This window comes from Azolla caroliniana, unplaced genomic scaffold (assembly GCF_043228905.1).
Source record: "Azolla caroliniana isolate FFs.n. ecotype wild unplaced genomic scaffold, voAzoCaro1.0.p SCAF_3, whole genome shotgun sequence".
Classification (NCBI taxonomy): Eukaryota; Viridiplantae; Streptophyta; class Polypodiopsida; order Salviniales; family Salviniaceae; genus Azolla; species Azolla caroliniana.
The window spans coordinates 4354569-4380446 of record NW_028230438.1 but is presented as its reverse complement, the minus strand read 5'-3'; the positions used below and the strand labels follow the sequence as shown (position 1 = coordinate 4380446).

Sequence of the window (25878 nt, the reverse complement as noted above, 5' to 3'; positions counted from 1 at the left end):
ATGCATTTATGTCAAATTGGTAGAGGCATGGGGCTTCTAGGTTGTTGATGATGGTCAGTGGTGGCATTTATTGGTGTAACATTAGTTTCGATAGTGGATGATTTGGCAAAATGTTTTTTTGGGGGGATGACACATAAAAATTGTGGTCTTGCCTACACAAGCTCATGGAGGTATGCATTATGGATTGTTGCGTCTATGTATTTTTGTGAGGAGCGAGTTGTACACTATGGTGAGTGCATGTATCCATAGGAGGTGGGTAAAGATAGATCATTGAGTTGCATACCACCGAATATTACCTTAGTGCATCACAACATGCATCTTCAAATCTAAGCCCATCTTAATATCCTTTAATGATCAAACAATGTTGTTGAACTTGTTTATCTAAAGGGCTACCAAATCATATTCCACATCTAAATCTTATATAAAAGTTGCATTAAATAGACATTATTCAAGGTTGTGTTCTGCTCATATGTTCTTATTCTGCCTACCTTTGCATGTGTAATTTTTGAGACAATTTCCTCCTCATATTCCTCCGAATTTTGGCCATCTACTTTCGAGAAGTTGACTTTTGTCCACTAGGTGAGTTTGGGTTGTCGACACAACAATGTGGACAATCAGGGTCGTGTTGGAATTCTAGAGTATAGTATTGTCAATTTGGAGGTACATGATTTCAACTAGGAAGGAAGTATGTACCAACTTTCATGAATTTCGGATAGGGGACAAGAGTATGTGTGGAATCAAATCATGTGATGTACATTGGAACAACCTACAGGATGAGGATCCATGAGGATACAATAACAAATGCAGCAAGGAGAGGAACAAATAGATTAACAAGGAAACATAATGGATAAATCCTATGATGGAGTTGATATACTTGAGATCAAATGAAGGAGAGCCACACCACTTTATACATTACTAAGAAACCATCCTTGAAATATGGGGTATATAATGCCACCATCTATAATCGCCGCACTTGATGGCCAAGACAATACACTTTCCAGGTTTTAAATGTAGGCATGCTCGGTGTATCTGCTGATCTTGATTGACACCAAAGTGCATCATTCGTTTTGAATGAGGTTCAAAGGATAAAATGTGATTGTGTATGTGTATCGGTGTATCTGTTAATCTCGATTGACACCAAAGTGCACCATTCCTACTAAATGAGGTTCAAAGCATAAATGTGATTGTGTATGTGATTGTGTATGCGTATATGTATGTGTATGTGTATGTGTATGTATGTATGTGTATGTGTATGTGTATGTGTATGTGTATGTGTGTGTGTGTGTGTAACAATCGGCAACGGTTCGGTTTGAACCGAACCGAACCGCGAAACCGCGGGTTAACGGCTTAACGGTTTCAACGGTTCGGTTCAGGTTTAGGCTTTTTTAAACGGTTCGGTTCGGTTTCAACAGTCAAAAACCGCGGTTTAAACGGTTTTTAATTTTTTTTAAAAAAATTTAAAAAATTTGAAAAATTATTTTTAAACAATCTTTTCATTTTTACTCTTATTCTCACATTTTAGGAACATCTTAAAAATTTTAAAAATTCTAAATAATGAAATATTATAAATTTAAAAATAAAATAAAATAAATTTGACCTATGTTGAGAACCGAAACCAAACCACGAAACTACAGTTTTTACGGTTTAATGGTTTAACGGTTTGAAAAGTTTAACGGTTCGGTTTAAAGGTTTCGCGGTTCGGTTCGGTTCGGTTCAGGTTTCAACATTTTTTAATGGTTCGGTTTGGACCCTCTCAAACCGAACCGAACCGTTGCCGATTGTTATGTGTGTGTGTGTGTGTATCTATGTATATGTATATGTATACGTATATTAAATCTCTAATAAGAAGAAGTAAAAATAGAAGAAAAAATATGTATATAGTAATTAATTTACCTGAAATAAGTAAAGAAATTTATTTGTTTGTTTGTTTGTTTCTCTCTTGAAAGAACAAGAAACAGAGCAATACATCCATCTCTTGAAAGAAGAAGCAGCAGCAGAAGAAATAAGAGCAATTTCTTGAAAGAAAAAGAAGAAGAAGAAAACAGACGAGGATTCAGTCATGGAGCAATAGCCTAGCGTTCTTACACTCACATACAATCGAAAAGAAAGAATTAGAAAGAATCACAGAGAGAGAGAGAGAGAGGGAAGGAGATGATGTCCTCTGCTGCAAGTGTCATGGCACCGCCGAATGGTCATGGATCATCCCTAGCTATGGTCCTTACTACTACTACTACTACCACGGATACTGCTCCTACCACCAACCATGGTGTCAGTAATAGCCTTACTAATGATGGTACCAATGGTAATGCCAATGCTAATGGTGGTGGTAATTGTATGGGTCATTCAGAAACCCTCAATGAAAAAGCAGCCGCATTCGCCGAGGCTCACCGATTCCGCGTCGAAGCTGAAGCCCATGCTTACAGAGAAGCTGCATGCCGAAAAGTGGAAGCCAGTGTACAGAAGAACCTTGTAAGTTTTCACAAGTATACATATAATCTCTCAAGAAAATACCCGAGTTTTCTGTCTTATGTATGTACTGTATGTATTTGTATGTATGCATGCATGCATGCATGTATGGATGTAATCATGTATGCATGCATGTATGGATGTAATCATGTATGCATGCATGTATGGATGTAATCATGTATGCATGCATGCATGTATGGATGTATGCATGCATCCATACATGCATGCTTGTATTTGTATACATATGAATAATATGTATCTACATACATATCGTATGTATGTATCTTATATATGTATAGTATCTATATTTATGTAGGAATGTAGGTATGGATGTATGGATGTATGTATCTTATATATGTATGACATCTATATGTATATATGTATGTGTGTATGTGTCGGTATTTTCCATCTCTCTATGATGCTTGATAAATTTATTTGTTCATGATTTCAGGCCAAGGCTGAAAGGCAAAGACTCCATGACGAGGCCCGAGCATTAGAAGCAAAACAACACGAAGAACAACGAGCTGAGAATGTCATCCGCAATGCAACTGTATGATTTGTTTGCGCATTTTTGTTCACTCTTTATCTTTCTTTTTCTTTTGCACATTTGTTCACTTTTTGTATTTCATCATTCTAGGTCCCCACTCTCACACATCATCTCATCGCTTCACTTCACATCACTAGATCGTTACGATTGTGATGAATTTTTTTGAATGAATTTTTTTTATCTCGTCACTAGATCACGATATCCTAATGCATTCATTGTATGAAGCCCACACAGATTTTGCTATACAGTTGGTTTATGTCAAATCTAAGTGTGAAGAAAAGGAAAGAAAAAAATTCAAGAATTCATATGGAACTGTTGTGACAATGAATATGATCATGTTTAGGTGAAGGCGGAAAAGATACTTGCTAAAGCCCGAGAGGAAGCAAATCGGATCAATTCCAAAGCTCAAGAGGAGACAGAGAAAGCCATAGCCAATGCATATACACGAGCTGAAAGGGTAAGCCCCAGCAAGAAAAACCTCCAGTATTCTTGTCAAGCTTGTAAGAGATAAACTAGATCTCATCATTTCCTGCTCTTTCCAAACAAACATTCACGAAATTTTGCATGTCTAAACCACAATTGGAAATTTGATCGGGCATTTTTTGTTTAGATGAAAGCTGAAATTGAAGAAACCAAGAAGAAAGAGTTAGCTGAAATAATGGACCGTGTTCAATATATGATTGCCGTGGGCGAGCTTCCTACGATGGAACATAGAGGTGTGGTTCAAAGAATGAAAGCGAGTTTTGTATGTCGCACGTAAAGTGAGGAATTGTGCTTTCCTTTTGCTACAAAATCATTATATATATACATAAACATTTGCAACACTTTCGTGATGTAATCGCATTGTATAATTGAAAGAATGACAATTTGTTTTGGTCTTGGTCTCTTTTGTATAATTGAAAGAATGAAATTTTGTTTTTGTCTTGGTCTCTTATATTAGAAGAATATCTTTGATCATCTGTTCATCTTGTGTCCACATCCTTATATGTTTCTTTTAACAATCAACATATTATCCAGTCTCATCACCGTCTGAAAATCACCAACATATTACCTCAACCATACTGATGGCACTTAGATCCTAATCTAGAGAGAATGATCACTGATTGGTATCAACTAATCTTTGAGGTAGATGGGCAGAGATAAGATAACAAAAGCAAAATCAATCTGGCAGACATCCACACTAAGATAGTAAGATCCAATAACAAAAACATTAACCTGGCAGACATATCCACAAGAAGATCTTACCCAAATCCTTAAAACTCACAAACATAGCTGTTTTAGTAGAACTGTTCAATAGTGCCCAAGGATCAGGAACAGCTATCACATTTTATTTATAGAACAATTAACCTTTTACAGAAAATAAACAATAAGTTCAAAAATCAGTTTAAGAAACCAGTGAATAATGAAATGGATGATGAACCTACCTCAGCTATATCTCTCACAGCAACAGAAAATTCTTAAAAAATTAAAGGAATTAAAAGAACATGCTGATCACTGAGTAATAATAGGGCCAACAGTAGATAGGCAATCGCTGCGCTGAGAAGCGGCCAGAGAAGCGGCCAATAGCCAATAACTGAGCGATAACCAGCTGTCACAATTGTCAATCACTGAGGACAGGAATGGCTGAATCAATCAACGATTGCAGATAGAAAATGGAGGAAGGGCATGACGGGAGCTTGAATATAGAGAGATTGATAGTCCTAAATTGTCAACATATTACCTGAAACATACTAATGTCACTAGACAGAATGATCACTGATTGGTATCAACTAGTCTTTCAGGTACATCGGCAGAGATAAGATAACAAAAACATCAACCTGACAGACATCCACATGAAGATCTGACCTAAATCCTCATTACTAGTCCTAAAATAACCAGCAGACAAGGAAAATTTTTAAACAATTTTATTTGAGCTATAAATATATACTACCAAACACGATGAAATAATAAAGGCCAAATGAAATATACCAAACAAGAGCATCAATGTACACAAACATAATTAATAACAGATGGCATGGTGTGAACTGACACATGCTACTAATTTAGCTTACTCAAACAATAAATCAGCATCCTGAAGTTAGTGAAACAATGTTAAGCAATAACAACCAAAGAATCCATCTCATTGCATCAAAACTTTTCTAGCAAATACTTGCTTTTTTCTCTACCGCAGAACTTTTGAGCACATAATATCCAATATCATACAATCTCCCATATACCAGATTTAAGACAACGAAAGCAAAAACATCATGCGGAGGAACAAGAATAAAAGATGGAACAATAATCTTAGGACAAAGAGAGTTATTTTCTAAGTGAAAATTGTTTTGCTTGGACATAAGAGTTGTTATAGAGTTTTTGTGATATCAAGCTCTGGAGTGTGTTACAACAGCTTTAAAAACATGGGAAAACATGGGATATAAATAGTGTTTTTTGTATATAGATGCCATATGCTTAGCTACAGGAGGAAACTAGCTTACTACTTGTTAAAAAAGACCCTATCCTTCTTCTTCCTTGACCTTCACATCTCCATTTGAAGAAGCCGAGGCATCGACCGCAGGTACCTCCTCCTGAGACTTTATGTCCGGGCTGGCTTGTGTTTGTTCATCTTTCACGCTTTCCACATGTCCACCATCTTGATCATTCTCACCCTCTTGAACAGATTGTACTTCCCTTGACTTGCTTTCAACACCTTCCTCATCCTTTGTGTTTCCACCCTCCTGAGTCGAAACTGCCTCACTTGACTTGTTCTTGTCGCTCGGTATCTGTCCCACCTTCACATATTTTGTCATAAACTTCCATTCCCAATCTTGAAGAGTGTCCAGCTCCATTGCGTTCAGACCTTCGATGTTCCCCGTCAAATCAACTTCTTCAAACGACATCTTGGCCAGAGCTCTACTCGCATCTCGGCCTGCAAATAGTGCATATGGTCCACCAGGTCCATAGAACGCCCTGTCCAACATTAAAGTTTTGAAGCATATGAGAGAAAATACCCTTGATGAAGACTGGAAACTTATATACATTTAGTATATGAGAGATTAATCGATTGATATATCACATCCTTGTTACTATGTGCTGTGAATAAAATCCTCAAAATGGACATCTACACAGCTATAGATAAGACCCTAGAAATTCATGCATACTCACGCAGTGAAACCCTAAAATTTTAGTCTTCTAAAAAACACATCCTTACAACTGGAAACTTATATACATTTAGTATATGAGAGATTAATCGATTGATATATCACATCCTTGTTACTATGTGCTGTGAATAAAATCCTCAAAATGGACATCTACACAGCTATAGATAAGACCCTAGAAATTCATGCATACTCACGCAGTGAAACCCTAAAATTTTAGTCTTCTAAAAAACACATCCTTACAAATACTTACAGTAATATAACTTAGAAAGAAAGGCCTACCGACTGCAAACCTAACACACCAGTCTTACAATATCCCTGAAACCCCCTAGAAATTGATGTATACATGTTCCTTAAACTCATAGTTAGATCTTCAAGAATTTGGATCTGTGCTCACGTAGGCAAGCAAAGAGCATCCCTAGAGCCCGTCAGCAATGAACAGTTGTATTAGGAGTTGTTGAAAGTTACTCGACACTTGCCAGAACCCTTGGAAATCATGCCTCGCGCTCTCATATACAGGGCATTTCCAAAGTGACTCTTTATTCTATTTCTGGTACTTTGATGCGACATAGATCACGTTCTCTCTTTCACTGCTCTATTTCCCTCCCAAACCCCAGTAACTGTTTTTAATGTGTGAGAGTAAGGTGCACATCTCACTCATTCCAGAATCAGGGTTCATCTGGATGTAAGCTAGGGCATCGGCATGAGAATATATAGTGAAGGGACATTAAATCAGAAACAGCATGTCAGAAAGCGGATTGTCGGAGGCAATAACAGACAAACCTGGATTGAGAAACACTAGTAATCATACAGAAACGAAATCCTAAAAAGGAGTGAAACTCTGATTCACAAATAGTACTTTATAAGAATAAAACCCTATACATACTCGCAAATCAGTTGGCTTAAAACAGGAATATAACCCTCATATCACATGAGTACTCCATGCATAAAACCCTAATTTTCAACATGGTACGCTGACAGAACAGAAACCCTACTTTGCAAATCAGTATTAATCTCAAGAAAACCCTGATTTGCAAAATAGTGTTTGGAATAAGATTCTAGAAGAACCCATCCCTATATTGACATTAAACAATTCAAAAAAACTAAAGAGACAGAAAGAAATAAAATAACAATGAGGAGTTAAAACAAGTATTGTGACACACAGTAAGCATGTACTCTGAGATGTCATGAGGAATAATTCATGAATAGAACCCTTACTTAGGTTTCCGTTCTTACAGGGGCAAAATCCGAGATATTTCATGACTTTTACGAATCAGAACTGAGAACAAACAACAAAACCCTAAACTTTTGAGCATAAACAGTACTGGCGGAAATAAATATCCCTAAAGGATACATGTCTACGCAGTGAAATCTTAATTTCTTAAAAATCAGGGCAAGTTGCAGGAACAAATCCCAATTTCCAGGCAGCACCTACTGACACAAGACCGTGAGAGAGAGAGAGAGAGGAGAGGAAGAAAGATCAGAAAAAAGAAGCAGAATCAAGCATACAAGAAAAACAGAGAGGATGGAGAGGAACATAAGCACAGAGAAGAGATGGAAAGAAAGAAAGATAAATTGACATCTTTTAAGAGGGAAAAATGGCAAATAAGAGCAAACAAGAAAGATATACAGAGAAGGAGAGTGACAGAGAGAGAGAGAGAGAGAATGGGACCTGGATTGAGACACGTCGTAGATCTGTCCTTTGATGGCCATGAGGAGGGGTTTGGAGGGATCAGAGCCATCGTATGCAAGGAGCTCAGCCTCACTGACATCGCCCAGCTGTACAGGCGGTGGAGGCGGCTCGTAACGGGCGACAGGTGCAGGGGTGGGGGGAGGAGCGAAGAAACCTGCGACCACATAGAAGAGCGTGATGAGGAGGGCAGCGATGGTGAAGAAGGCGACAGGCGACAGGCCCGTGTAGACGGGAATGGCAGCAAGTACGTCTCTGATGATGCCCACAACCATGATTACCTCCTCTGCTTGTTTGATTCTTCTCTATATCTAATTCTTCTTCTACTCCTCTGCTTCTGCTTCTCCTTCTTCTTTAGCTCTGATCCTTCTTCAGCTCTTCTTCTCCTCCTCCTCTGCTGCTGCTTCTTCTTCCTTCTTCTTCTTCTTCTTCTTCTTCTGCTTCTTCTTTAGCTCTTGATCTGTTCCTTTCCTGATCTTGCCCTTCTGCTTCGAGCAGAAGAAGTGATTCACACAGGCACTGGATTGCCTCTAAACATCCTCTGCACTCTTCTATCTCTACTGCTATATATATATAACTTATAAGTAGATGCAGAGCCCTTCTTAGTCTTAGCAGGCTAAGCTTAGTTAGGCTCCATGTCTCCTCTAACTATAGATACATACACACTGTACTGTACACACACATAGATACATGCATACATACTATATACATCATACATACATCACATACATACATACATACATTCAATACACACACACACACACACACATACATACATACATACATACATTACATACATATACACATATGTATGTACATACATACACACATACACACACACACACACATATACATACTTGCCCGTGTAACAACCGTCTGCATTTTCGCCATTGGACAATGAAGAAGTGCGTGAATACGCTCTCCAAATGATCATATCTTGTGGAAGAAGCACATGTCGCAACTCTTTAGTTTATCATACACACACTACATACATATGTACATATGTACACACACACACATATACATAGTACATACTTACAAGTGTACAACCGTATGTGTTTTTGCCATTGGACAATGAAGAAGTGTGTGAATACGCTCTCCAAATGATCATATATTGTAGAAGAAGCACATGTCGCAACTCTTTAGTTTATCGTTACCGTCGTTGGTAGGCTGCTCATGATAGCTTGAAGTGCCATCCTCCATTGAGAACCTCTCACTTGACATATCGTTGGCATCCTCATTCTTCATCCTTTCGAATACGTTATCATGTAGTGGAGGATTCTCAATTGTTACCCTACAACAAGCATCATTACTATGAATATGATGCAATGGCATTTCATCCCTGAAGAGCTAATACATTATACAACCAAGGTTGATACAAGTTCCACACATTGTGTCAAGGGCTTCCTAAATATTCCATCATCTCTAGTCGTCTCCTATATGAGCTCATAATGTTTTGGCGCCTACGAAATGCCAACATCTTGGTCCTTGATTATGACGGATCTAAGTGGATCATTGACTTCCAAATTGATGTAGTCAAGGAGCATTGGAAATTGAGAGTTTTTGAAAAGAAACCCTTGATAAGGTTGCAATGGGATCCGGGGGAATTCTTGTGGAAAGATCCATTTGACCATGCGGAAAAAATGTGTGGTTTTTTTCAGTACATACTCGATTAAGATTGGACGACACATTGTTGTAGCTCAACGCAGGATTACACCACCAATCACATAACTAGGTTATGGAGTGGTGGAGTGTTGATACTATTTGTCCTTTAGGGATGGGGACCCAAGAAAGAGTGCAACATACCAATGGTAGCTTGACGGTTGGTCAACATTCTTGTAATAACTGTTTATAACTAATGAAAGGATATTTTCTGGGTTTTTTTTTTTGCCAACATCTTTCTTTTTGTGACAAAAGAATTGCTTCATGTAGTGAAATCAAGCCTAATCCTATGACTTGGTTAAACTAGTTTCTTTAAGAAATTGCTTTGCATTCCATTGGAGAAGTTGTAATGTCGCCAAAAGATTTGTGCATGATGAACTATGGCAACTAGAAAAAACATAAATTATGTTGCCATTAAATGTTTAATTGATGCCACCCAAGACACTAAAAAGGGTTTTTTTACCATGTGAGAGCCCTACCTTCTCAATAATCACGAGCCATAATTTCTAACTATGGTCGAGTGGCTCAGGAAATATTTGCAATGATAGAAACTTCGTATCTGTCTTGTATGTTTTGTAATGTTTAGAAGAGTTGTGGTGAGCCATCTTTTTAGGAGAGCAAGCATGATTCCAATCCACCTAAGTCATGTCATGCCTATCCCTTTTGGTATCAGGATAGATGATATTGGTTTCATTATCACAATATAAGGACTTTTACACAAAGGAGAATTTAAGATATGATATGGAACATCCAAGATTTCTTGATAATCCATACTATGAGTTGAGCATAAGATATTTCCACACTAAGTAGATTAAAGAACACTTCCTCTTGCCAACTAGGTTCTACCAAGTGTTGCTATACAAATGACATAATAACCAGTTTATTCATGTTAAGTTTCATCCCCAAGCCCATGAGAAACCATTTTCTAATTTTTCACACTTCTACTACCATGAAAGTAGAGAAACATAATGAAATTGTTCATTAAGGCTTCTGTAGCAAGTTGTCAATCCAAATGCAACATTAAATTCATTTAGTGGGATGATTCATTATTGCAAGCAAGAGAGGGCTTACGGGATATCCTTGCCTCAATGACCAAAATAAATGCACAATTTTGATGATGAAGACTGTGACCCTATAGTAAAAAGAATGCATGACATTCTCAAACAAAAACACATGTTTATCATAATGCCAACTACAAAGGACCAACTACGATGGTTATTGATGCTTTCTAAAATCAATTATATCATGATAGACCCCTTACCAAATTATTTGGCATAGTTTGATGTTATTTGTAAATTCAAGATGTTTGACAAGCTATCTTGTGCTTTAACAAATCCATATTGGCTACGACTTTCTTGAATATTTTATACACACTTTTGTGATTGAAATAGGTCAGCAATGAGAAAGAAAGAGGGAACTTTTGGCAAAAAGTTTAATAACCCCCATCTTCCATTTCTCCAATAAACAAAACCTGTTGAAATAGCGGAGTATAATGAGACTTCAATAACTCTTTGCATGTCTTAAAGATGTCATTTATTATTGTCATCCCATCATAGACTTGGGCATATATCTCCAATAATTAGAACTTGGTGAAATAATTTGGTAAAACAAGCCCTCAACAGCTCTCGAGTCTCCATGCATCTTAAATATTTCAACTATAATGTCACCCCATCATCCCAAAACTCTTTTTCAATTGGCGACCAATTGAGGACTTGTTCCACTCCTCCGGGAAATCAACCTCTGATGAACATAAATTTGCATCGAAAACTTGCCCTTGGATTATTTCGATACGATAACTAGGAACAAAACATTACAAGAAACCTATCCACAATGAAACGAGGATCGGTGTTGATATGGTCATCCACGTAGTATCACAAATTTCCTTCATTATACTTTTTCTTTGAAATCTTCGAAAAATCAATCCACCTCTCAAATAATGAACCAACTTACCATATGTACTAATAAACCCTCAACATCAACTTCTCTTTTCCTTTACACTTAAGCATTTCATATTCTCTAAGTAAATGCCACACTTTCTTGTATTCTCCAAAACTGTTGAGTGTTTCTTCTTATTCAATTTATCAAACCATGTGATGCTATTTGATTGAGAGCGGTTAAGCACATCGTTTTATTTGAATTTTTACTTAATTGACACATTTCCTCAGTTCACAACATTCTACTTTGTCGATGTGGATTAATTGAACCCCCCAATGCATAACAATACCTTCATTAATCAACATTACATTTCTTAATTAGTGCTCAAATCTTGGTCAATTGGTAGCATATTAAACTTCACTAAGGTGTTGGATTAATTCTTCGAAAGCACGGACAACAATTCAACAAAAGAAGAAGAAGGTATGTGGCTTTTTGCCGATTAAAAATAGATCACGCCTAGTAACTACACAAAGACAATCCTTTTGACCATTTGCCTCACACTACATATCTATGTGAATTCATGTACTTGCTCATGTATCTTTCACCACTTCTACCTATTTCTTTCTTCTGGCTTCATTTCCCCTCGTGTCTTTTCACAGTTGCAAAGCCATCGTTTTTTTGCATAATCCTTTTGTTCTCTTTATCTTGTCCAAGTGCATCCCTCAAAATGAAACCTTTTCTAAGATGGCTTGATCCTTAATTGTAAATGTGATGCATCTAGAATGAAGATAGCACAAAACCACATTAGGATTCTTTTGTACATGAATTACACTATATTTTTATCATGTATTTATGCATATCATAACTCATTCAGCCATTGAATAGAGAAAAATGAGTTTCTAAGTTTATCTACATATATTAAGAAGATATTGATTTGCATGAATCCATTTTAATATTAATGTAAACTTAGGTCACGTTATTGATAGGGAAGGTTTGAACCCAAGTTATAAAAACCAATTCTTGTTATTCCCTATTATGTATTAGGAAATATATAAAATTTGTGAGTTTTGTCAACATCTTTACTTTCTACCCACCAAATGACAATGTCATGAATAATGAAAAAATATGTGTGGTACATCTATTTGAGAAACATACGCTCGGTCATGGGTTCAAGACATCATATTACAACTAACTAAAAGTAACCTCCTTGGAGCCATAATGAGAGATGGAGAACAAGAATTAAAGAAACGAACAACTATATGTACATATGGCAACCTTTACTTTTTAATTACATGTGTTTCATATGAAAGGTTAAAGAAAGGTGGATAAAAGAAATTGAATTTGTAATGCCACAAGACGTAGATATATTACCGTCCTCTATGAGCAAAACATCGCTCATACGACCAAAACATCGCTCAAATGACCAAAACACTGAGATGCAACCAACACAAAATTCCTCCTTTGAGTTGTGGTAAGGAAAGGCTAGTAAATGATAAGAGGACAAATGTACAAACAAACCATTCGTCGACATCTAAATGGTAAAACAATTACTGAGTATCCACCAAACATCTCACCTCCTATACTACAAGGGTACATAAGAGACCCCTTGGTAATGTAGGACAATAGAGAGAATGAGCCACACATAAAGGTAATATGGCAAACCTTTATACACCCCAAATGTGAAAGGGACATAGTTATAATAATGTTAAATAAGAAAAGCCTATAAAGGTGAAATTATAAACTTCTTGTAGAGGTTCTTCCTCGTTCTAAACCCTAGATCTCAAGCCTAAGTGTTTCTATGTGTCCGTAAATCACTTTTCTAATCTTAAGCCTCGGGTTAATGTTTCACTAAACTTGTACTTTTATTTAAGTAGTGTTGGTGATATATTGTGTCTTCATTCACCCAAGAGTGTCCCTAAACATGGTAAAGTATCCCATGCATTTAGCTGTACTGTTAATCATGCCAAATTCATAAAGTGATGGATTAGGTTTTTCTTGACTAATTAGCTTATATATATGCTAGTAGATTTAGGGTTATTAGTGGGACAATGAAGGTTTATATGCTCACCCTCTCCCTTCTTGCTAATAAACGTGTAGATGGTGGTACATCGTTGCACATCAACCTTGAGGTGGTTCTCAAGAAGAATGCCTTAAGTAAGAAGTAACTTTCAGAAAGCAAACATAAGGATATTACAATAGTCTATAATTAGTCAATGTTCTCTACGTCATTCCATTGTTGTTAACCTTAGCAGGTTGGGAAAGGAGACTTTTGCCCTCGATAGTCATGATAAAAATAACAAGAAGTCGACACAGATAGATAAGTAAGCTTTTACCCCATTTTATGGGAGCCAACAATGCATAGGATCATGTAGAAAGGTTCAAGCAAATAACATAAACCCATGAGCTACTCATTGTTGGATGAGAGTTGCCGATTTTGGTCTCATCTTAGATGACAAAGTCAACGATTGTGTTATGTACACATAATGTTGGTGAGGGTAGGTCACTAATATTTACATTAGTGAAGGGTATGTTCACTAATGTTAAAAGGGGCTAATGTGATTGGATAGAAGGAATGATAGGTGCATGCACTATCATGATTTGGACAATCAATGAATCGAGAGCCTTTTCGAAAGACACATCTATTCGAGGGGCCTAGGAAAAGGTATAAATATGAGTGAGGCTTAGGTACCCTCATAAGGACATCATGACGAAAGCCTGTTGTCTTAGACATCGGTGGTGTGGGCTAGGCTTTTGTCTTGACGATCGTGTTTATCTCTTCCAAGGTATTAGTCATCCCAATATACGGCGGTATGGGACGTCGGTGGTAGGTTGGCTATGTCTAGATCATAGCTCGGGGGGGGGGGGGGGGGGGGGGACGGGTTCTTCTATCATAGAGTCTATTACTAATCAATAGAACAAAGTAAAGTAAAAGAAGGAAAATAGATTGGATAGAAGAACCTGTTCCACCTGACCACCCTTGAGGTATGATCTAGACGTAACCAACCTACTACCGATGTCCCATACCGCCGGATATTAGGATGACTAATACCTTGGAAGAGATAAACACAATCGTTGAGACGAAAGCCTAGCCTGCACCACTGGTGTCTAAGACAACAACCTTCCGACGTGATATCCTTATGAGGGTAGCTAAGCGTCATATTTATGCCTTTTCCTAGGACCCTTGAATAGATGTGCCTTTCTAAAAGGCTTTCCATTCATTGGTTGTCCAAATCATGATAGTGCATGCACTTATCATTCCTTCTATCCAATCACATTACTAATCAATAGAACAAAGTAAAGTAAAAGAAGGAAAATAGATTGGATAGAAGAACCTGTTCCACCTGACCACCCTTGAGGTATGATCTAGACGTAGCCAACCTACTACCGATGTCCCATACCGCCGGATATTAGGATGACTAATACCTTGGAAGAGATAAACACAATCGTTGAGACGAAAGCCTAGCCTGCACCACTGGTGTCTAAGACAACAACCTTCCGACGTGATGTCCTTATGAGGGTAGCTAAGCGTCATATTTATGCCTTTTCCTAGGACCCTTGAATAGATGTGCCTTTCTAAAAGGCTTTCCATTCATTGGTTGTCCAAATCATGATAGTGCATGCACTTATCATTCCTTCTATCCAATCACATTAGCCCCTTTTTAACATTAGTGAACATACCCTTCACTAATGTAAATATTAGTGACATACCCTCACCAACGTTATGTGTACATAACAGTTTAGTTCCTCTATGGTGATGTGGGAAGCTTACAAAGGGGAATACATCAAACAAAAGACATATGAAAGGTTGAAGGATAAGGCAAACTCTGAGACTCATATAAAATGAAAAGTTAAACATACAAAAAGACATAACTCAATTAGTAAGCATTAACTTTAGAAATGGAATTGTAAGGGTTCGAGCCTTGTTTGAACTATGAAGAGTCAAGGTCAAGCAGACGTTCTTCTAATCTATTTGCAAACAAACTAGTCCATGGACTAGAGCCAAGAGTTATCTTGTTTAGAATATAATATCTTTATCTTCTAATTTATTTGCAATCAAATGACTCCACGGAATGGAGTTATCTTGTTTATATCTAAACGAACTTATAGACCTTTTGATACTTTTATAAGATTAATTTTAATAATATATTATCTAATTACTTGTTATCAAACAAGGATAATGCCATGTATATTTCGGCTTAGGAATGTGAGCTTGGAGCACACAAATTTGCGAATTTAGATCAAATTTGACGAAAGTGAATCCCTTATGTACCACACTTGAAAACTCGCCATGTCCATACAGAAATTTTGCCTTGAGGGTTGTGACAAAAGTTTGGATTGCGATTCCAACCATTGAGCGGGAAGTTACATGGTTATGAGTAAACTTTTGGACGACGGAAGTTGAACCCATCCTGCCAATTAGAGCCAATGTCCAAGGGGGGAGACAAGTTTGTAATTTGGTGAAAATTTACCCTCAAATGAAGTAGGGGACAAATTAGTGATTTGTTGAACTGGGAGCCTTTGACTCTAGATTACCCTCGAGTCTAGCCTCTAAGTGAAGGCTGGCCACGAGTCTAATGCTACCCTCAACTCCAACCTTTGATCGAAGGCTAAGCTTGATTCAAGCTTGCCATTGATCACCTCCTCCTCCTACGGTGGCACTCATACATTCCCATCCTCTTTGGTTTAGGCCCCCTACGGTGCCACTCATACATATTTCACATCCATGTGTATCTTCGTGACACTGCATGCTTCTAGATGAAGTTTGGAATGACTTTCTTTATGTAGAAGAAGCATTTTTACCAACTTTGTACGAAGAGGGATGAAGTGGACCCCAATTGACACACTCCTCTACCTAAAAGAAGAAGGGAAAGAGACAATCCAAGATGCTCCAATCCAATAGGTGTGAGAAAAATGACAAGATGATTGAAGAAAAACTCATGCATAACTTCATCCATGGGTTGTATGACTCTACCTTACAAACCTTCCTATAGATAGCCAAGCTAGACCTCATCCATGATAGTCATGAGGTGCAAAGACTGAATGGCATGTTGTAAACACCCATGGAGGCATCACTAAATCCTGGGGAACAAACCTCACATCCTTCCATGTATGCACACCATACTAAACTAGAGTGACGATTTGAATATGCCATTTGTGAGAATAAATGTTGCCTACTTCTTAAGGCCAACACACTAAACATGAATGCTCATTGTTACATTAGTGTTTACCATAGTTTTGTACTGTTTGTACAATGCATTTGTTATGCATAACCTTGTTAACTATTGAAATGCACCCAATGAGAGATTTGGGCAAAAGCCTTATGCAAAACACCTTAAGTTGCCCCCTAGGATCTCACGAATACTCGCACCTTAAGTTGCAATCAAGAGCGCACATTGTGATTGTGAGGGAAATTTGTGCTAGGATTGATTTTGGTCGAAGATGTGTAGAATACTAGAAAGCATAGACGAATGTGATTCAGGTAGAGCCTAGTATCAAAGTGTGATACTCATAGCTATCGTGCTTTGTTTTAGAGAAATGGGATGGTGTGTAAGGTTGTCTGGTAGAGAACCTTAGTCATGCATTTAACCCCTACATTCTATTAGAGAAGAAGAAAAAGAACTAGTAGAGATGGATTCGATGCCAATAGAAAGCACAAATGTTTTTTTATCTATAATGCTTAATATATAGGGAATGTGAAAGGTGGAGCTACAAGAGTCATCATGTAAGGTGGGTATAAATTTGTGGTTAAAAGGAAAGTGAAGAAGAAAAACATTAGTATAACGGGATTCAATGCCAATAGAAATCACAAATATTATAACCTATAATGCTTTATGTATAGGGTACATGAAGGGTGGAGCCACGCTAATCATCATGTAAGGTGGATATAAACTTGTGGTTAAAGGGAAAGAGAAATGAAATAGAGACCATCATGACTCAAAAAGTTGTCATGTTATTTTTAGAATTTTTCTTAATCTCAACATTGAGGTTTCCCCGTAGCACTATTAAGTTGTTACCAACATGGAAAATGTGGGCAAATGCTAACTAACAAAGATAGGACTTATTTGCCCTCTTATCAATCTTCAACGCTTTTCTGTTATGGATTACAAAAGCATGTATCTATATCTATCTATATATCTATATATCTATATCTAACTATATATCTATAAAAGACGGGTTTTCAACATATAACGTATAATCGAGTTGTTGAAAATGTGGGCAATGCTAACTAACAAGGTAGGACTTATTTGCCCTCTTATCAATCTTCAACGCTTTTCTATTATGGATTACAAAAGCATATATCTATATATCTATCTATAAAAGAGGGGTTTTCAACATATAATGATAGAATCGAGTTGTTGGAGTAAAAAATGTGCAATTCAGAGAAAATCGTAAAAAGACTCTTCAAAATCAAGTGCAAATGACAAGAACTCTTGAGCAATTTGCAAATTTTATCTTGTTATGAAAAAAAGAGGGTAGGATAATGTCAACTTGGGTATAATATCGCATGCATATATACGCCTATACGACCAACGAGTATGTATACCGAGAGCTTTAGATGTCGGTTAGTCAGGGTACTCATCTGAGAGTTAAAGGCCTTTTTTCGTGAGCTTTTCCACGGAGTATCTCAATATGAACCGATCCATTTTCTCGGCCAACATTTTTCGATGGCCGGCTCGAAAGAAAAGAGAAGCGGGTGCTGACTAAAATAAACGTGGGATGCCCGCAATTTTGGACCGAAGCCAACCTCCTCCTCCTTCCATTGAGAGGGTTTTAATAAATATGTTTAAAAGATTTTGCCCAAAACCCTCAGGTGGGGGGACACCCAACCTGAAGAAGAATGAAGAATAAGAAGATGGAGATGCAAGGTGTAAGATGTAGATGTAAGATGAAGAATGGAAATGCTAAACGGAGATGGAGATTGAGATGGAGATGCAAGGTATAAGATGTAGATGTGAGATGAAGAATGGAAATGTTAAATGGAGATTGAGATTGAGATTGAGGTGGAGGTGGAGATGGAGATGGAGATGCAGATGAAGATGAAGATGTTAAATGGAGATGGAGGTGAAGATGAAGATGAAGCTGGAGATGTTAAATGGAGATAAAGATGGAGATGGAGATGTTAAATGGAGATGGAGGTGAAGATGTTAAATGGAGATGAAGATGGAGATGGAGATGGAGATGGAGATGAAGATGGAGATGGAGATGAAGATGGAGATGGAGATGGAGATGGAAATGTTAAACGGAGATGTTAAATGGAGATGGAGGTGAAGATGTTAAATGGAAATGTTAAACGGATATGTTAAATGAAGATGAAGGTAGAATGTCATTTACTCCATCAAATTTTCAATTAAATCTTATCATGCACGCAGATAATAAACTGCTCCGCATCTGTAAGAGTTGGATTATGTGTACTGAGATCCCTTTCGCTTCCTTTTTCTCTCCTCTGTACTTGAACCGATTTCAATTGATGATCAGAAGCTGTGGAACGGAGATATGCATAAACCAGGTTTTTGCTTTTTCTTTGCTTTATATTTTGGTTCTAAAATATGTGAATTTGGAAATGAAAGGCCTAAAATTTGGCAAATAAAGAATATCTACATATACATTTATATATATATTGAGAGACAGGATATTAGGGTCTACTAATGGCAGAAATTGTCCTATCAGACAAATCATGATTACAGATATGGGTGAATTCAAGTTACACATGCTTTAAAGAAAAATATAAGCTGTAGGTCTCCTAAATATCCATGATATTGATCTTCATGGTTAAGGTGGCTTTACAACAGGTAATCAAAAAGTGTATATCTGATATGTGTGAAGCAGATAAATAAGCATCATTTTAACGCCAAGGGAGACTGATTGTGATATATGGGATGGGTCTGGGGCCATGGCGAGTTGTAATGAGGAGACATGGCTATTTGATTTTAATTGGTGTGGTAGAGCGGAGCCATGATGAAGTTCACTGAGTGTATTTGGGTGTTCTCAGGTGGATTGTACATGGACTTCATTTTTGTTCTCTTAATGTCAACTTATTTGCATATTGGGTCAGCTAACAATATTGGGGGTATATAGGCTCCAATGACTCTCTTCATGTAGTCTATGACCTGTTGTCCCAGTAGCTCTTCCCTGGAGCTTTCTAGGGATATTTCTCGTATGTGTACAAGCATTATACTTTGATCATTTAACCATTGGGCTTCTTGGACAGTTTTAAGCAGTTCATGTTGACCAAAAGGCCAAAGTGAAGACTTTAATAAAATGATGTTCCAAGACCCTAGATTTGGGACTAAACCTCCTCCCTCAAAGATGACTACTCCAAAGATCATTTTATGATCTTCTCAAAGGATGGATTTATATAGAGACTGATTCAAGAGTTCCTAGCATGGATGAGGTGACTACCCGTTCACGAGGATTGAATGATGCATGTGTGAAAACAGGTAGCTAGATAAACAACTTTAGGGACTGATATTGAACCATCCTGCCGTGTTAAATTCTGGGCTATCCATGTCCTCTCTATATCTAGTTAGATGATATATATTCTGATATGTCCGATTTGGGCAATCACTCCAAACTATTATGAACCTCATAAACATTGATGATTTGCATCATCTAACAGGGCCAATCATCACAATCAGAATTTATAGATTATGCTGCCTGTTTTCCCTAGATTTAATATGCTTGTTGCTAGACAAATGATATGGTACCGAACTATGCATGATATGCTAGTAAGGACCTTTTTTGAGCAGGAGTTGTATATTGTAATGGCTCTTGATGTATCATATTTACCTGGAGAATCAAGGTTTTATTCATAAGTTCCAATTTTAACAGATCAAGGCTATGGAGCACATTCTAGAACCCACAAGTACTAAATTTGTGGAGGGGGTAACTTGGAGTGTGGGGCATATTTCTTAATTTCTCTAAGATAAAGTTGATAACCATTGGCATTGGTTTTCATGGTGTAGTTTAGTTTCTACTAGCTAATAGTCATGAATCATTGCATTTGAAAAGCTCACATGTACTTCAGAGATAAGATTAAATGGATAGAACTATTTAGTGTATGATTTTGGCGTACATTCTTACAAAAACTACCCTTTGTTGTTTTCTAGGACTATACTTTCTCTTATATCCTGTTTATTTTTATTAGAATTTAGTTACACATTCTTGTTTATGCTGGAGCCATTCTGTACATGCTGCCCACATACTATGAACCCATGGGTAGAGAGACATTGTTTACTGATGTAAGCAGCCCTCTGTGATCGACATGCAAGAACTAGGGCACACATTCGTTGTGGCACCTAGGCAGAATTCTCGACTAAGCCAGTTGATTCAACACACTGGACTATTTTTCAGACAAACTTCTCATTTCTTAGTTTACATTCAACTTCACATCATTATATACTAGTTAAGTATATATAGTGTTAATTATACTATAAAACATGTAACTTGTTTATGCTTTCACTTGAACAAGGTTCTTTTTATCTTGGAGGGTGACTTCATCATTGGATCTCCTTAGAAGGATTATTTTTGAGTAAATATATCTCAAATTCATTTGGTTTTCTTAAGAGTTTTCTTTATTCGTTTGAACCAACTTGTTAATAGGCAAGGACACATTTGAGAGGTGGGCAGATCTCTCTCTCTCTCTCTCTCTCTCTATATATATATATATATATATATATATAATTTTATCCATTTCTGGTGGCGAATTCGCTTAAGAATAATTGGGAATTCTGATTTACTCTATAAGCAATGTGTCCCCAGTCCATTGACAAAGAAAATTCATTCCAGACAAAAAGTGTCTATATTTTGCTTAGTTTATGGAGAGAGGAGTGTAGAAAAACATAAGAAAGGGAAAAGAAAACAATCCATTTCATAATTGTGAATTCATTACAGACAAAAAATAAGTGTATTTTTTTGCTTAGTTTATAAGGCAACAGTAGAAAAAGAGGAGAGAGGGAAAAAAAAGGTTCATTTCCTAAATTGTGAAGAACCCCTTCACAGAGACGAATTGAATGCAGCCTAACACATCCATTCTCATAAGATTATGAGATTAGAATTAGCAAACTGAGAGAACACATAGTGATAAACGCAGGCAATTCATAGACTTCCATCTTGTTGCACACACCCACATCCTAAATTCCCTGTGTAATACATGATTATAAAACAAATATACAAAGACAAAAACATCATGTCTATGAAACAGATCAACAAGCAATGAATAGAAAAAACATCATGTTTATGAAATCCAGCTACCAAGGCAATGGATAGATACAAAAAATCCAGATAACACATGTTGATAAACTCAGGCAATTCATAGACTTCCATCTTTTTGCACGCATCCACATCCTAAATTCCCTGTGGAATACATGATTATAAACGAATATACAAAGACAAACATCATGTCTATGAAACCGATCAGCAAGCAATGAATAGATAAAAACATCATGTTTATGAAATCCATCAACCAAGGCAATGGATAGATACAAAAATTACAAATAAACTGGATCCATATCAAAATGTTCACAACTGCAGATTACAAGAGCTGATTTAGTCCACATCTGAGTAAGAAGCAATGTTATATGTAAAACCTAATTGCTAGGGAAGATAAAACTAGAAGTGGTTATTGTTTCCTGTATTAGTAAATATATTGAAAGGGCGGACATACATACATACCCTTCAAAATGTGTTAAGTGCTAAACATTTTTATATTCTGTCAGTCGGTTACATACATCTGCATCTAGAGCATGAAATGGAAGTTACAAACATTTACAAACCTAATCTCTAGTTACATTGAAGCAGCTCACTTTCTTGGGTGTAGCAACGACCAGAGGAGCATTTGGCGACATTGAAGAATAGCTTTCATGCATGAATTTGCTATCTACAATTGATTCTTCTTTTGGGATTATCCGGTAACAATAACAACTCTTTAATCCTCGGGTGACTTGATAGCATTCGTGATTGCTTTCCTTCACTCTGCGGAAGTTCCATACCACAGTAACATTGCCCACTGATGCCACTATATTGCGCTCCTGTTGACCACTCTCTGTAACCTGCATGATATAAAAGAATTTGTTAGTTTGAAATCAAGTTTTCATTACGAATACCATTTGTGGCCTTTGGAAAACAGAACAAAGTAATAAAACAAGATAGTATGCCCCTTGCTTAACAAAAAGCCACATAAAAGAAGGCTTCTATGTTGGCATAAACAGGCGACCTGTGTTATTTTTTGTAGATTTTCAAATTTTTCATCCCCTAAAACCTAAACAAGAAAGGTTCAAACACTTACCCATGAAAATTGACCACCATGAAACCTGTAGTCCTTCCCGGCAAGATAAGCATCAAGAGGACTGAGCTTCAAAAGCCTAGGTGCTGCGATATTGTTGCCCATCCTACCAGAAAAACCAGTCTTTGTCTTTCCATCCTTATCTTTAAAGACAGTGCTAATAAGGATCATATATGAATCTGTGGTTCCAAGTATCCATTTCCCATCATAAGTAACATCAACGTGGGTAATGGGAGATCCAAGACCTGGAAAAGCCGTCTTTGCCATTCTCATAGAGCTGGTTCCATATAAGCGAATTTTCCCATCTTTAGAACCCACAACCACTGCTCCATCACCAGTGGATGCAAAGCATTGAAAATTTGTGCCTCGAGAGAATTGATGTCCCTCAGCCCAATTCAATATAGGACTATCTAGCTCCTGAACTATACCATTGCGATCTCTCATGTCCCATCGGCATAGCCTATTATCATCTAAACCAAGGAAAGTGGAGCTTGTTGGATCCAATTGTGAACTTTTGCTCTCATTTGTTACATCTCTCATGGTTATTGGTGTCCCATCCTTCTCAAATTTCCAATTGGCAACAACTTTACCCGTCCCTATATCAACTTGATTTACTCCACCAGAGTGGTTCATGTTTCCTCCTCCACTAGACGGGCTAAAAACCATGAGATTGCTTTCTCCCTTGATGAGCATAGCTTTCTTGGGAGTGTGGAATGAATTGGAGTTCATCCCATCAAATGCTAAAGAAACTCCCTTTCCGTGGATACCAGAGGGCAAATTCCTAACCGCTTCGATGCCATTTGCTCCGACAAGGAAACTATGCTCCAGAGCCCCCATGGTGAGGCTTTGTATTATACCTCCTTTGGACGGTTCAATAAAGTCTTCCTGAAAGGTCTTTGAAAGAGGTGTTTTCTCAAAGTTCACTTCAGCATCTTCCCAAACCGAATCATCAGCTTCTTCTGGTCTAGCCCAACCCATGAAATCTTTGCCAAAGACTTTCAACTTGTTTTCTTCTGTGGCTTCTAACATGTAGGTATTCTCAAAGACACAATTCGCAAACTCGGTCTCGAAAGTTTTATACTCGGCAGGAGAAGGAAACTTGAGTGCCCAAACACCAAAATGAACAAAATCGACACGGAGTTGTTCGCCGAAGAACTTGGCTTGTAGCTTTTCTCCAACTCGAGCTCTGATTTTGTCGCCAACAACTAGAACCCATGAATGCAATAATCTTTCTTCATCTTCTTCATCTTCATCATCATCATCATCTTCTTCTTCTCCTTCGTCATCTTTATATCTCTCTCTTGTGAACCCCCAAGAAGTATTCTTTTCAGCCACAATCCATTGAGCTTGTGGTGAGTTCCCACCTAAATGTCGGAATAATTTCGCTTTTGTCTGCCCTTGAGGTCCTGATCCTCCTACATTCTTATTTCCCTTTCTCCCAAGGGAAAGTGATCCAAGCTTCGCATCAATGCTATGAAGGCCTTCAATAGGTTTTATACGACCATCTGTAGTTTTACTTGATGATGATGATGGGGGTGTTTGTGGCTGTTGGTATTCTTCTTCAATTTCCTCAGATTCGGATTCTGAGTCATTGAGCACACCTTCACGGCTATGGCCTGCGCCCATTGTCTTGGAATCCCTGATTCCCTGAATCAGCAAGAGACCCTAAATTCCCTGAATCAGCAAGAGACCCTAAATTCCCTGAATCAGCAAGAGACCCTGAATTCCCTAAATAAGCAAGAGACCCTGAATTCCCTGAATCAGCAAGAGACCCTAAATTCCCTGAATCAGCAAGAAATTCCCTAAATCAGCAAGAACCCTTAAATTCCCAAAATCCAGGAATCAGCAAGAAACCCTAAGTTCCTCGAATCAGCACTATCCCTAAATTCCCTGAATAAGCATGAAACTCTGGAATCCCCGGATCAGCAAGTCAAAGAGCCCCAGGGAGGAAAAACCCGTAGTTATCACTGAACTGGGAAAGAAACCGTAAAATTTCACGCATCCAGAAGAAACCCTCTTCGTTTTGACTGAACAGATCACAGGTGCGAACCGAAGAGAAACCCACAGAAGACCCTGGGGTATGGAATCTGGTTCCGCTAGAAATTCGGAAACCCTAATCCGCAGAGTTGTTGGAGTTTAAGTCTGGTTGTATATCCTCTGTTTTTTTTGTTCACTTTATATGTGTTTTATTCCTTCTGTGGCGTGGGCTCCAATCCAATGAGGATGATGATGCCACGTCAGTTATACACGTGGACCAATGGGACCCCAATTTTGGTCTTTTATGGGCACCAACGCATGCTTTTGCTTGTGTTCTCTTTGGACATGCTACGCCTTTTCCGAAGCCTACTCTCGGCATCGGAAACCTCAACTCTTTATACTATATACGTAGTATAGACTCTTCTTCTCCGGAAATCTCAACTCTTTATACTATTATACATAGTATGGACCCTTCTTCTCAACTCTTTATGCTATATAGTATAGACTCTACTTCTCCATTGCGTCGGTTCATCCCTACACTAGGGAAACAAAGCTCACAACATACATAATTGCTGCTTTTATGATCCTATGGACTACTCGACGCCCGACTGCCTTAGGAACGTTGGGGCTATGGTCTGAGTTATATGTTGGAAACTTGATTGTCACCTCATTATCAGGAAGTTTTCCATAGAAACCCGTAGTTAACACAGCTATTAAAAGGAAAATGGAACCACCAGCTGTATGTAGAACAAATTTGGTAGCTGAGTATGAACGTCTCTTCCCGCTCCACAAACACAAGCTTAGACTGGAATAAGTTTGTGGGGCCAACGAGGAACCCCCACCCAATCTAGTATTCCTTTTGGACCTGATTATATATGCTTGCACACTAAACATTGGGAAGAATTCGACCATGAGTTCACACTAGGCTAGAGGGGCTAATTACAAAGTTCTAGCCATGTGGATTCACACAAATCTAGGAAAGCCCAACACTCAAAAGAAGTTAAAAAATTTCGCATCATACTGTGCTGGAGAAGCTCAACACGAAAGTACAATGGATTTTACTATTAATCAATCAAACAATCATTAGGCCATACATGTGTTTATTGCATTTGAAGACTTAAATTGTACCATACCATGGACAGAATAATATGATTAAAAAGAAACACCATCTAATCACAAAATTCAACCATGAAAATATCCCAAATATTATGGCATTTAAAGACTTCCACTTCACCATACAGTGAAC

The 25878-nt window shown here is 37.7% G+C and overlaps 3 protein-coding genes across 3 annotated transcripts in view; 1 reads left to right on the top strand and 2 right to left on the bottom strand.

Moving 5' to 3' along the window:
• The first annotated feature begins 1976 nt into the window (after nt 1–1976).
• On the top strand, nt 1977–3887 carry LOC147865964 (uncharacterized). The gene is made up of 4 exons (XM_087317484.1): nt 1977–2469; nt 2918–3016; nt 3357–3470; nt 3624–3887. Exons 1-4 carry the CDS (start codon nt 2152–2154, stop codon nt 3771–3773), a joined length of 681 nt encoding a protein of 226 aa, XP_087173610.1. The 5' UTR covers nt 1977–2151; the 3' UTR covers nt 3774–3887.
• A 1227-nt stretch (nt 3888–5114) lies between these two features.
• The window catches only part of LOC147865959 (membrane steroid-binding protein 1-like), a 62552-nt gene continuing 41788 nt past the window's right edge, over nt 5115–25878 (bottom strand). The window contains exons 2-3 of the mRNA XM_087316300.1: nt 7820–8123; nt 5115–5959 (exon numbers count right to left, since the gene is read on the bottom strand). Of these exons, the coding sequence (XP_087172426.1) occupies nt 5506–5959; nt 7820–8112 (747 nt within the window). The 5' untranslated portion in view covers nt 8113–8123 and the 3' untranslated portion in view covers nt 5115–5505. The remainder of the gene's footprint in view (nt 5960–7819; nt 8124–25878) is intronic.
• Nucleotides 21803–24785, bottom strand: LOC147865963 (protein CYPRO4-like). Its single transcript, XM_087316298.1, has 2 exons — nt 22659–24785; nt 21803–22422 (listed from the first exon to the last, which is right to left on the bottom strand). The coding sequence occupies exons 1-2, from the start codon at nt 24279–24281 to the stop codon at nt 22147–22149; spliced, it is 1899 nt and encodes a 632-aa protein (XP_087172424.1). The 5' UTR covers nt 24282–24785; the 3' UTR covers nt 21803–22146.